The sequence below is a fragment of the Salvelinus sp. IW2-2015 genome, linkage group LG7, assembly GCF_002910315.2.
Source record: "Salvelinus sp. IW2-2015 linkage group LG7, ASM291031v2, whole genome shotgun sequence".
Lineage (NCBI taxonomy): Eukaryota > Metazoa > Chordata > Actinopteri > Salmoniformes > Salmonidae > Salvelinus > Salvelinus sp. IW2-2015.
This window is the reverse complement of record NC_036847.1, coordinates 12,470,596-12,484,412: the sequence shown is the minus strand read 5'-3', so window position 1 is coordinate 12,484,412 and position 13,817 is coordinate 12,470,596. Positions and strand designations below refer to the sequence as shown.

The 13,817-nt window shown below is 41.8% G+C and overlaps 1 protein-coding gene across 1 annotated transcript in view; it reads left to right on the top strand.

Moving 5' to 3' along the window:
• LOC111966410 (forkhead box protein J3-like) overlaps nucleotides 1-13,817 on the top strand; it is an 84,666-nt gene that overhangs the window by 57,458 nt on the left and 13,391 nt on the right. Inside the window, exons 6-7 of the mRNA XM_023991015.2 lie at nucleotides 4,887-4,988; nucleotides 7,705-7,833. Coding sequence (XP_023846783.1) covers nucleotides 4,887-4,988; nucleotides 7,705-7,833 — 231 coding nt within the window. The remainder of the gene's footprint in view (nucleotides 1-4,886; nucleotides 4,989-7,704; nucleotides 7,834-13,817) is intronic.

The window sequence follows — 13,817 nt, the reverse complement described above, 5'->3', positions numbered from 1 at the left end:
GTTTCGCAAATCAAAATATATTTTCGATTTGAGATTCTTCAAAGTAGCCATCCTTTGCCTTGATAACCGCTTTGCCCACTCTTGGCATTCTCTCAACCAGCTTCACCTGGAATGCTTTTCCAACAGTCTTGAAGGTGTTCCCACATATGCTGAGCAATTGTTGGCTGCTTTTCCTTCACTCTGCGGTCCAACTCATCCCAAACCACCTCAATTTGGTTGAGGTCAGGTGATTGTGGAGGCCAGGTCATCTGATGCAGCACTCCATCACTCCTTCTTGGTCAAATAGTCCTTACACATCCTGGAGGTGGGTTGGGTCATTGTCCTGTTYAAAAACAACTGAAAGTCCCACTAAGCGCAAACCAGATGGGATGGCGTATCACTGCAGAATGCTGTGGTAGCCATGCTGGTTAAGTGTGCATTGAATTCTAAATAAATAACCAACAGTGTCACCAGAAAAGCACCCCACACCATCACACAGATTTCCACCAGTCTAATGTTCATTGCTCGTGTTTCTTGGCCGAAGCAAGTCTCTTCTTCTTATTGGTGTCCTTTAGTAGTGGTTTCTTTGCAGCAATTCGACCATGAAGACCTTATTCATGAAGTCTCCTCTGAACAGTTGATGTTGAGATGTGTCTGTTACTTGAACTCTGAAGCATTTATTTGGGCTGCAATCTGAGGTGCAGTTAAATCTAATGAACTTATCCTCTGTAGTAGAGGTAACTCGGGGTCTTCCATTCCTGTGGCGGTCCTCATGAGACCTTGTTTCATCATAGCGTTTGATGGTTTTCGCGACAGCACTTGAAGAAACTTTCAAAGTTCTTGAAATTTTCAGAATTGACTGACTTCCATGTCTTAAAGTAATGATGGACTGTTCTCTGCTTATTTCAGCTCTTCTTGCCTTGTGTTTTTTTACCAAATAGGGCTATCTTCTGTATACCACCCTTACCTTGTCACAACACAACTGATTGGCTCAAATATATTAAGGAAAGAAATTCCACAAATTACCTTTTAACAAGGCACACCTGTTAATTGAAATGTATTCCAGGTGACTACCTCAAAGCTGGTTGAGAATGCCAAGAGTGTGCAAAGCTGTTAAGGCAAAAGGTGGCTACTTTGAACAATCTAAAATATATTTAGATTTATTTAACACTTTTTTTGGTTGCTATATTATGTGTTATTATATATTATATGTGTTATTCCATAGTTTTGACGTCTTCACTATTATTCTACAATGTAGAAAATAGTAAAAATAAAGAAACACTGGAATGACTAGGTGTGTCCAAACTTTTGACTGGTACTGTATACTGAACAAAACTATAAATGAAACATGTAAAATGTTGGTCCCATGTTTCATGAGCTGAAATAAAAGATCCCAGAAATGTTCCACAAAAAGCTTATTTCTCTCAAATGGTGTGCGCACATTTGTTTACGTCGCTGTTAGTGAGCATTTCGCCTTTGCCAAGATAATCCATCCACCTGACAGGTGTCAAGAAGCTATTTTATTTCAGCTCATGAAACATGGGACCAATACTTTACATTTTGCGTTTATATTTTTCTTCAGTGTATATAAGAGACGATAATCAYTTGTTCCGCGTCAGATCAATATAAATGTAACAAATTCCTAAACAAATTCTAGGCTACAGTATATGGACATTGAGTATTGCATTCTATGCTTAATGTAAAACGACTCAGTCTCATGATCCTGTATCATTTCGGCCAACAGTTATCACCTATCTACTTTGAGATGGTGATATCATGCTGTGAAAAATCACGTCTCTTCTGCCCCTATAGAATTAGCACTATACCACTGGCGTTCAGTGACCTGAGCGCCTGAATGAACACGGCGCTGCAGCTCACTGAGCCCCGAGCAGCAGCAAGCCCACTCTCCCCCTTCACATCTACCTCTGCCCTACCCATCACCACGGAAACAAAGCAGGCATATAGCGCCAAAGTGCACAATCATCACAGCCCAATGAGAAGAGAGAGGGAGGGGAAGAACGGAAGGGAGAGGGTGAGAGCGACAGGAAGGGTGAAAGAAAGCAAAAGYGTGAACGAGAGAAAACGAGAGGGAGAGAGAAGGGAAAGAGCAGGAGGAAGAGAACAAGKGAGAGGAAGAGTGAGAGGGAGTGGAGAGAAAAGAGGTAGAGTATTCTAGGCTTCTTTTCCAGTTAACACACAAGGCCCTAGGCTTCCGTTATACATATTTTCTTCTGGATTTTTTAAAATCACAAACATTAATTCAGAACCTAGTCATTTTTTATTACACGTAAGCCCTATGACCCTTTTAGTACGCTTCGGTTGCATTGCTGGCAGATTTGCAAGAGTTGTCAGATTGGCTCACAGAAATATAGCCGTCTTTCACTGTCAAAAGAGTGTGTGTTCCATATTAGTTTTCTCTAGATCTATTGGCAACAGACAAAGCATTTTAGTATGTGGTTTTCAATGCAGTATAGTGCATTTGGAAAGTATTCAGACCCCATGTCTTTTTCCACATTTTGTTACATTACAGCCTTATTCTAAAATGGATTWAAAAGTATTTTTTCCCCTCAATCTACATAAAATACCCCATAATGACTAAACAAAAAACAGATTTGTAGACATTTTTGCAAACAYAAAAATGAAATATTACATTTACATAAGTATTCAGACCCTTTACTCAGTACTTTGTTGGAGCACCTTTGGCAGCGATTACAGCCTTGAGTCTTCTTGGGTATGATGCTACAAGCTTGGCACATCTGTGTTTGGGGATTTTCTCCCAATCTTCTCTGCAAATCCTCTCAATCTCTGTCAGGTTGGAGGGGGAGCGTCGCTGCACAGCTATTTATAGGTCTCTCCAGAAATGTTCGATCTGGTTTAGTTCCGGGCCCTGGCTGGACGACTCAAGGACATTCAGACTTGTCCCGAGCCACTCCTGCGTTGTCTTGGCTGTGTGCTTAGGGTTGTTGACCTGTTGGAAGGTGAACCGTCGCCCCAGTCTGAAGTCCTGAGTGCTCTGAAGCAGGTTTTCATCAAGGATCACTCTGTATTTTGCTCTGTCATTTTTTCCCTCGATCCTGACTGGTCTCCCATGCTTCACCGTAGGGATGGTGCCAGTGGCATTCAGGCCAAAGAGTTCAATCTTGGTTTCATCAGACCAGAGATTCTTCATTCTCATGGTCTGAGAGTCTTAAGGTGGCTTTTGGTAAACTCCAAACGGGCTGTCATGTGCCTTTTACTGAGGAGTGMCTTCCATCTGGCCACTCTACCATAAAGGCCTGATTGGTGGAGTGCTGCAGAGATGGTTGTCCTTCTGGAAGGTTCTCCCATCTCCACAGAYGAACTCTGGAGCTCTGTCAGAGTGACCATCGGCTTCTTGGTCACCTCCCTGACCAAGGCCCTTCTCCCCTGATTGCTCAATTTGGCAAGGTGGCCAGCTCTAGGAATAGTCTTGGTGGTTCCAAAGTTCTTCAATTTAAGAATGATGGAGGCCACTGTGTTCTTGGGGACCTTCAATGCTGCAGACATTTTTCAGCTACTCTTCCCCAGATCTGTGCCTTGACACTATCCTGTCTCAGAGCTCTACGAACAATTCCTTTGACCTCATGGCTTGTTTTTTGCTCTGACATGCACTGTCAACTGTGGGACCTTGTATAGACAGGTGTGTGCCTTCCCAAATCATGTCCAATCAATTGAATGGACCACAGGTGGACTCCAATCAAGTTGTAGAAACATCTCAAGGATGATCAATGGAAACAGGATGCACCTGAGCTCAATTTTGAGTCTCATAGCAAAGTGTCTGAATACTTGTGGAAATAAGGTATTTCTGTTTTTGATGCACATATCATGGACTAGTCACCTTACAGACAAACAATGGCTATCTAACTGTTCTTCTGTGGTATATAGCGGTCAAATAGCAAGTAAAATGTTGTTAGGGCCGAGGCACCAACTATCCTTTCTTGTAGGCATACAGGAGGATTAATTCTCTTTCTCTTTCCTGATACACTCTTGAATCAAGCCATTCTTTCCAAATWCACACACTTCTGTCATGGATCTTGCAACTCTCTCCCCTCTTTTAGAGTTTATCATAAATTAAAGTTTGCATTTGTTGCAAACCAATCCTCTTTCAGTGAGCAGTTTTGGGAGCCAGGCAAGTGAGGGTAGACTGAAAGTGGTGAAAGATACATTTTGTGACTGTAATAATTATTAATATTGTTATGGTTTACTGTAGACTATACCAGCTCAATATTAGATGCTATCTATCCCATCAGTGTTATGTGGAGCAGTGTTGTAAAGTACTACTTAGTTTTTGGAGTTTTACTTCACTACATTCCTAAAGAAAATAATGTACTTTTTACTCCATACATTTTCCCTGACAACCAAAAGTAKTTGTTATATTTTGAATGCTTAGCAGGACAGGAAAATTGTCAAATTCACACTTATCAAGAGAACATCCCTGGTCATCCTTACTGCCTCTGATCTGGCAGACTCACTAAACACACATGCTTTGTTTGTAAATTATGTCTGAGTGTTCCCCTGGCTATCTGTAAATTAGTGTTGGAGTGTTCCCCTGACTATCTGTAAATTAGTGTTGGGAGTGTTCCCCTGGCTAAAAAAAACTAGAAAATAGTGCTGTCTTGTTTACTTTGTAAGGAATTTTAAATGATTTATACTTTTACTTTTGATATTTAAGTATATTTTAGCAATTACATTTGATATTTAAAAACAAATACTTTTATACTTTTACTCATAGTATTTTACTGGTTGACTTTCACTTGAGTAATTTTCTATTAAGGTAACTTTACTTTTACTCAAGTATGACAATTGGGTACTTTTTCCACCACTGCTGTAGAGACCAAAAGACAGCCCTCTCCCATCTCTCCTTTATATTACTCTGTCCTATTCTCCAGGCCTCCACCCCCTACAGCCTGGAATCGGAGTCCCTGCGAATGGACTGTATCATGTACGGAGATGCCTCTCCCACTCTGGCAATCAACACTGTGACTAACAAGGTAGTTGTCTGTCGTAATGACATGCAAACCCTTAGCCCTCTGGGGCAATATTGTAACACTGGCCATCTTTGTTCAAGGTAGTGATATTAATGGTGCCCATCTTTTTTCCCCGACCTGCTAACCCGCACACAATTTGAGGTTAGCGTATGCTGGTACGAAAAWCTACCCTAAAATAGGCAAAAATAGGTTTCCAGTTGGCACATTGTGGGCGAGGAGAGAATCTCTAGCTCTCCGCTCCGCCCCGTAGTCGTAATAGCCTACTATTTTCCTCCRCCTGGCAGCGCTCCACTTTTTCCTTTGATACCAACGGTGAGGAAAAGGGGTAGGGAAAATGGAGAACGAGCTGTTTCCCAAATTGTATGTGTTAGTCAAGCACATAACCACGTGTTATTTTGTAGTTAYCTCCTTAGCTAAGTCGTTATTACGACGAAGGTAGTTASCTACAGCGTTTAGTCAACTAAGCAAGAACACTTTGTTAACTGCACATGCTTTGATCTCCACAGCGGTAGTAGGCGCGAGTGCATTGACGTGCGGTGTTGCGTGAATGGAAACAGACATGGCAGACAGGGATGTTACGCTAATACCGTKCTTCACAGAAAGTTATTATAAACGATTACAGTAGTAGYCCTATGTTAATTAACCCCCTGGGGTCGATTGACGATCTAATTAACTTTTTTTTTTAAATCCCCATTTAAAAGCTGTGTTTGAGCTAGAGATATACGTTTTTTAATATATATGGGCTGCGTCGCAATCCATGTCGCTAGTGTCAGTCTTCCGCGCCTGCGGTGGAAAGTGGCAGAGCTACAGCGTTGTTTGTCAGTCCAAGAGACATCCCTAAAATTGCTCTTCTCACGAAAACATTTGTAGCGGGCGAACTGTTTGGCCTACACGTTGGTTTTTTCTGTTTGTTCCACGACCCCCACAAGCCCCACGGGACTCGTTTGAAGTCGGTTCCACTGATGTGCCAACCTCTGTCTGGAGCATCAAACCGTTTGGGCAACAAACTAATATGACCCCACTATGGAAAGGGGAGACTCACGAACACGATGGTGTTCTACGAGAGCCAGAAACAAGCGTCACGGAACTCGTCCCAAGGTAATCCGGTACCGGTTTAAAAAGTGAATGGAAGTAGTTTTGTGCTACCAAAAAAATGGGATTAAATATGTCAATTTTGGGAGGGGATAATTTCTTAGCCTTCTTATCTTCTAGATATAGGAACGACACTTCAAACCCTTATTCCTTATTGTTTAATTTTTGAATGTCTGTTTTGRCATTTATGATTGTGTTATTMAATGCATTTCTATGGGCTATAGCAGTAAAGGCCAAATTCAATATTTGATCAATGAATTATACCTACAGGGGTCCTAYAATTCRAAATCAAATAGCTAAATGATCCATGGTGTCATGGTTTACCAATGACAACAAGGCATGTTGAATGAATGGTAGCCTAGTAGTCAGACTTAACTTGATGCATTATGTCAGGGATGGAGATCTGAAACAAGCTCATARAGGCCTAGTTCAGTTGTTTCATATTCCAAATAGCCTACTGTAAYCTAGACTACTACATTGCATCCAGTAATTGAATTAGTCAGAATTTTCTCCCCAAACAAAATGAAGAGAGTTTACTTTTTCACTAGACTATCCACATTAAGACACCTATTAATTAGAATAATCATTACCCCTAAGTTTAATTTAGAAACATTTGAAAGTTTCATAGAGACCACCTCGATTTTTATGTAGAATCAAACAGAATACTTCTGTGTTGGCTACATTGTTTGCTATAATTTCAATGGATACTTAGGGACTTCCCCAGAGTCAGATGCACTCATGGATACCATTTCATGTCTCTGCAGTGTGAAAGAAGTTGCTAACTAGCGCTAGAGAAATTGCTAACTAGCTTTAGTGCAATGACTGGAAATAGCATGCTAGCAGATACCCATAGACTTCCAGTCATTGTGCTAACATTTGTAGCGGGCGAACTATATAGTGGGGTCATATTAGTTTGTTGCCCAAACGGTTAGCATCGTCTCGCAAAACTACCTCTGTCTTCCTTCATTCTGTACACAGAGACATACAAATGGTATCCATGAGTTCATCTGACTCTGGGAAGTATATAAATCCCAAAGTATCCCTATTAGACTCTAGGTTTCTAGAAATGGCATTTACAGGTTTTTCAAATGCAAAATGCTCCAACCTCCTGAGGGGGGAGTTGACTGACCKCCTCCGTACCTCSCCCTACCCAACCTTAGACCAGCACCACTTTGTCAGAAAATCCCAGGGAGAGCCCTGATTTGTACATTTAAATGTATTTCTAGTTAGCTACTGAAGAGCAGCAAATTACCAAGTACCTATAACAGTCTTCTGCCAACATCAATATTAGGCTAAAAAGTGCATTTGCCTATGATTTGAGCAGTGCGGGTGTCACGTGTCGTTGTGGGGGCCATGGGTGCCCCCACCGCGCTGAAGTGGTACTCGTAAGAATTCTTCAAACTTGGCAGGTCTGTTATTCCAGCAAGTGATATAAACATTGGCCATCTTTGTTCCAGCAAGTGATATAAACATTGGCCATCTTTGTTCCAGCAAGTGATATAAACATTGGCCATCTTTGTTCCAGCAAGTGATATAAACATTGGCCATCTTTGTTCCAGCAAGTGATATAAACATTGGCCATCTTTGTTCCAGTTGGGGATATTAACAACCACCATCTTTGTTCCAGGTAGTGTTGTACAAGACGGAGCAGGAGGACAGCGACAGCCCCAGGAGCAGCCTCAATAACAGCCTCTCTGACCAGAGCCTGTCCTCAGTCAACCTCAACAGCGTAGGCATCGCGCACAGCTACACGCCGGTACGTCACGCACCTCACTTAATAACACCGCTAACACTGCCGCAACAGGACGTTTCATGTCCAACGGCTTGAGYAGAACGAAAGCTATACTAAGACTGTGACCCACGTGGCTCTTTATTCCCTTTTATATTGCTACTTTTAACCAGGACCCATATGACTCTGGTCAYGAGTAATGCACTATATGTAATAGGGTGCCATTTGGGGCAGAGAATAAGTGTTGTGTCAAATGGTAGAGGTAGGGAACATCTAAACCAGACTGCCTATATTGATTTGAGTGACCTTTGCTTGAAAAATCATATTTATTTTCTTTGTCATTAGAAGTCTTAGTGGGAATCTGCCATTGTTGCTATTGGTCGACCTTTACTGCTATACACGACTTCAGTCTTGGATCAGAGTGGACTTTTCCCAGCCAGTGTTTGCTGGCTCACTACTTCAGTGGTTATTGCGGCAATGCTGCTCATGTGAGGCTGTGTTATTGTTTGTGTCTGAGGCCACYGCAGTGTGACGCAGTCACTACTCACACACAGCCCCTTACCTATTCCAGGTCACACACACAAACACTGTGTGGAAATACCTGGAGTGTGGTGGTGTGCATGAACACACTACTGAGGCGAGGGTTAAATTCATACCTAAAGGGTTGTTTCTTTAGGGAATTAATTTCTTTGATATAGGGGGCAGCATTTTAACTTTTGGATGAATTGCGTGCCATAGTGAACTGCCTCCTACTCTGTCCCAGTTGCTAATATATGCATATTATTATTACTATTGGTATAAACACTCTGAAGTTTCTAAAACTGTTTGAATGATGTCTGTGAGTATAACAGAACTCATATGGCAGGCAAAAACGCTGAGAAAATGTATTGTGGAACTAGGATTCCTGGGAGTGCATTCTGATGAAGATGATCAAAGCTAAGGGATATTTATGATGTAATTTCGTATTTCTGTTGACTCCAACATGCGGAGAAATGTTGTTATTTTGAGCGCCGTCTCAGATTATTGCATGGTGTGCTTTTTACGTAAAGTTTTTGGGAAATCTGACACAGCGGTTGCATTAAGAACAAGTGTATCTTTAATTATATGTAAAACATGTATCTTCATCAAAGTTTATAATGAGTATTTCGTTATTTGACGTGGCTCTGCAATTTCTCTGGATATTTTGGAGGCGTTTCCTGAAAATGGCGCCAATGTAAACCGAGATTTGTGGATATAAATATGCACATTATCGAACAAAACATAAATGTATTGTGTAACATGATGTCCTATGAGTGTCATCTGATGAKGATCATCAAAGGTTAGTGATTAATTTTATCTCTATTTCTGCTTTTTGTGACTATCTTTTGCTGGGAAAATGGCTATGTTTTTCTGTGGCTATGTACTGAGCTAACTTAATCGTTTGGTGTGCTTTCGCCATAAATCCTTTTTGAAATCAGACATGTTGGCTGGATTCACAACATGGGTAGCTTTAATTTGGTGTCTTTCATGTGTGATTTCATGAAAGATTGATTTKTATAGTAATATATTTGAAWTTGGCGCGCTACATTTTTTCTGGCTTTTGGCCAAGTGGGACGCTACCATCCCACATATCCCAGAGAAGTTAAGGGGTAGAGTTGAAACAAAACTGAACATTGGCTTTGTAAGAGCCTGTGTCTTACTGTTCATCACAGGGCATTTGGTTTGTTCCCCAGCGGAAACTAGAAACCACCTGTTTTCTCAACCTAATCCTTACCCGGCACCTAGGATTGCCACAAACTGTTTATTTAAACCAAGGCACTCCTGTGGCGTTGTAGCGTCTACTATTTCATTGTCTGTAGTGTCGGCCAAAGCAAAGAACCCCAAAGACTTAGTCCACTATGTGCTATGGGTCAAATTTGGGTGCAGTGTGGAAACCAATACGGGCCTGTGTGACTGTGAGTAGACAATGTGGTCCTAACTGAATTCTATGCTTTAGTATCATCGGAAGAAAGTGCTAAAATGGACATAGAAAGGTATCTGCTAAAATAAAGGAAACACCCTACATAAAAAGTCTTAATAAGGTGTTGGGCAATGACGAGCCAGAACAGCTTCAATGCACCTTGGCATAGATTCTACAAGTGTCTGGAACTCTGTTGGAAGGATGTGACACCATTCTTCCATGAGAAATTCCATAATTTGGTGTTTTGTTATGACGGTAGAAAATGCTTTCTCAGGRGCCGCTCCAGTATCTCCCATAAGTGTTCAATTTGGTTGAGATCTGGTGACTGAGACAGCCATGGCATATGGTTTACATTGTTTTCATGCTCATCAAAGCATTCAGTGACCACTCGTGTCCATTGTCATCCTATGGGGGCATAGCCATGGTAGCCAAAATAATGGCCTGCCCAGCATTTGTATACATGACCCTAAGCATGATGGGATGTTAATTGGTTAATTAACTCCGGAATCAAACCTGCGTGGAAGGACCTAAACTCAGCAAAAAAAAGAAACGTCCTCTCACTGTCAACTGCGTTTATTTTCAGCAAACTTAACATGTGTAAATATTTGTATGAACATAACAAGATTCAACAGCTGAGACATAAATTGAACAAGTTCCACAGACATGTGACAAACAGAAATGGAATAATGTGTCCCTGAACAAAGGGGGGGTCAAAGTCTAAAGTAACAGTCAGTATCTGGTGTGGCCACCAGCTGCATTAAGTACTGCAGTGCATCTCCTCATGGACTGCACCAGATTTGCCAGTTCTTGCTGTGAGATGTTACCCCACACTTCCACCAATGCACCTGCAAGTTCCCGGACATTTCTGGGGGGAATGGCCCTAGCCCTCACCCTCCGATCCAACAGGTCCCAGACGTGCTCAATGGGATTGAGATCCGGGCTCTTCGCTGGCCATGGAAGAACACTGACATTCCTGTCTTGCAGGAAATCACGCACAGAATGAGCAGTATGGCTGGTGGCATTTTCATGCTGGAGGGTCATGTCAGGATGAGCCTGCAGGAAGGGTACCACATGAGGGAGGAGGATGTCTTCCCTGTAACGCACAGCGTTGAGATTTCCTGCAATGACAACAAGCTCAGTCCGATGATGCTGTGACACACCGCCCCAGACCATGACGGAACCTCCACCTCCAAATCGATCCCGCTCCAGAGTACAGGCCTCGGTGTAACCCTCATTCGTTTGACGATAAACGCGAATCCGACCATCATCCCTGGTGAGACAAAACCGGGACTCGTCAGTGAAGAGCACTTTTTGCCAGTCCTGTCTGGTCCAGCGACGGTGGGTTTGTGCCCATAGGCGACGTTGCTGCCGGTGATGTCTGGTAAGGACCTGACTTACTACAGGCCTACAAGCCCTCACTCTAGCCTCTCTCAGCCTATTGCAGACAGTCTGAGAACTGATGGAGGGATTGTGCGTTCCTGGTGTAACTCAGGCAGTTGTTGTTGCCATCCTGTATCTGTCCCGCAGGTGTGATGTTCGGATGTACCGATCCTGTGCAGGTGTTGTTACACGTGGTCTGCCACTACGAGGACGATCAGCTGTCCGTCCTGTCTCCCTGTAGCTCTGTCTTAGGCGTCTCACAGTATAGACATAGCAATTTATTGCCCTGGCCACATCTGCAGTCCTCATGCCTCCTTGCAGCATGCCTAAAGCACGTTCACGCAGAGGAGCAGACACCATTTTGTTTTTTTCAGAGTCAGTAGAAAGGCCTCTTTTAGTGTCCTAAGTTTTCATAACTGTGACCTTAATTGCCTACCGTCTGTAAGCTGTTAGTGTCTTAACGACCATTCCACAGGTACATGTTCATTCATTGTTTATGGTTCATTGAACAAGCATGGGAAACCGTGTTTAAGCCCTTTACAATGAAGATCTGTGAAGTTATTTGCATTTCTACGAATTATCTTTGAAAGACAGGGTCCTGAAAAAGGGACATTTCTTTTTTTCCTGAGTTTATATACTTTATATCCCTCATTTACTCAAGTATTATATATTTTTTTGTCAGTTACCTGTAGTTGGACATATTTTTGGGGTAGATGAGGCAACTGTTTGSCATTTGTTTATCAATCACTCCCCCACCCCACTCCCACCTCCCCTGCACCTGCATTATACAAAAGGTCAACACAATTTCATCAAATTAATCTATCTATTCTCGAGGCCATCCTCTGTTTTCCTCCCATCCCCTCATCTCTCGTTCCGGGGGTAATCCCCAAACCTAATTTACGGCCAGTCATGTGGGATCAGGGTTAGTTCTGCTTCGTTAGTCCACCCAGGTGACGCCTCCTCGTTGAAGGTGATTACTCCTGGCGTCTCCTGCTGAAGTCTCAAGTCCCAGCACTGCCAAGATCGCTGGATAGAAAGGCCACGTCGGCAGGGATGGATGTGTCGCTTTCAGTTTGATCAACTTCAGGGAGGTGCCACGCCGATTGGACTTCTAATTGTATATTTGAGGCCACTGCACATGGCAGAGCCACAATTAGGATGGAGAAAGGGTGAAAATATTATACATACAGTGCCTTCAGAAAGTATTCACACCTCTTGACTTTGTCCATATTTTGTTGTGTTACAGCCTGAATTTAAAATGGATTACATCTAGATTTCTCACTGGCCTACGCACAATACCCCAGAATGTCAAAGTGGAATTATGTTAATAAAAAATGAAAAGCTGAAATGTCTTGAGTCAATAAGTAATCAACCCCTTTGTTATGGCAAGCCTAAATACGTTCAGGAGTAACAATTTGCTTAACAAGTCACATAATATGTTGCATGTGCTCATTCTGTGTGCAATAATAGTGTTTGACATGATTTTTAAAATTACTACCTCATATCTGTACACCACACATACAAGTATCTACAAGGTRCCTCTGTCGAGCAGTGAATTTCAAACACAGATTCATCCACAAAGACCAGGGAGGGTTTCCAATGCCTCGCAAAGAAGGGCCCCTATTGGTAGATAAAACTTTTTTTTAAAGCTGACATTGAATATCCCTTTGATCATGGTGAAGTTATACACTTTGTATGGTGTATCACTACACCCAATCAATACCAAGATACAAGCGTCCTTCCTAACTCAGTTMCCAGATAGGAAGGAAACCACTCAGGGATTTCACCATGAGGCCAATGGTGACTTTAAAACAGCTACAGAGTTTACTGGCTGTGATAGAACATTGAGGATGGATCAACAACARTGTAGATACTCCACAGTACTGACTTAATTGACAGAGTGAAAAGAAGGAAGCCTGTACAGAATAAAATATTCTAAAACATGCATCCTGTTTGCAACAAGGCACTAAATTAAGTATGCAAAGAACGTGGCAAAGCAATTAAAACTTTGTATTTAGGACATAAAGTTATGTTTGGGGCAAATCCAATGCAACACATTACTAAGTACCACTCTCCATATTTTCAAGCATAGTGGAGGCAGCATCATGTTATGAGTATACTTGTAATCGTTAAGGACTGGGGAGTTCTTCAGGATAAAAAATGTATGGAATTGGAATTGAGCTAAGTAAAATCTGACAGGAAAACCTGGTTCAGTCTGTTTCCACCAGACACTGGGAGATAAATTCACCTTTCTGCAGGACAATAACCTGAGAAACAAGGCCAAATCTACACTGGAGTTGCTTACCAAGAAGACAGTGAATGTTCCTGAATGGCCTAGTTACAGTTTTGACTTAAATCAAAAATCTATGGCAAGACCTGAAAATGGTTGTCTAGCAATGATCTACAACCAATTTGACAGAGCTTGAAGAATTTTGACAAGAATAATAAGCAAATGTTGCACAATCCAGGTGTGGAAAACTCTTAGACTTACCTCAAGACCCACAGCTGTAATCACTGCTAAAGGTGTTTCTACAAAGTATTGACTCAAGGGTATGAATAATGTAAATGAGATATTTCTGTATTTCATTTTCAATACATTTACAAAAAACATGTTTTCACAATCATCATTATGGGTTATTGTTTGTATGTGGGTGATTTTTTTTTTTTTTAACACAAAAAAAACAATTTAATC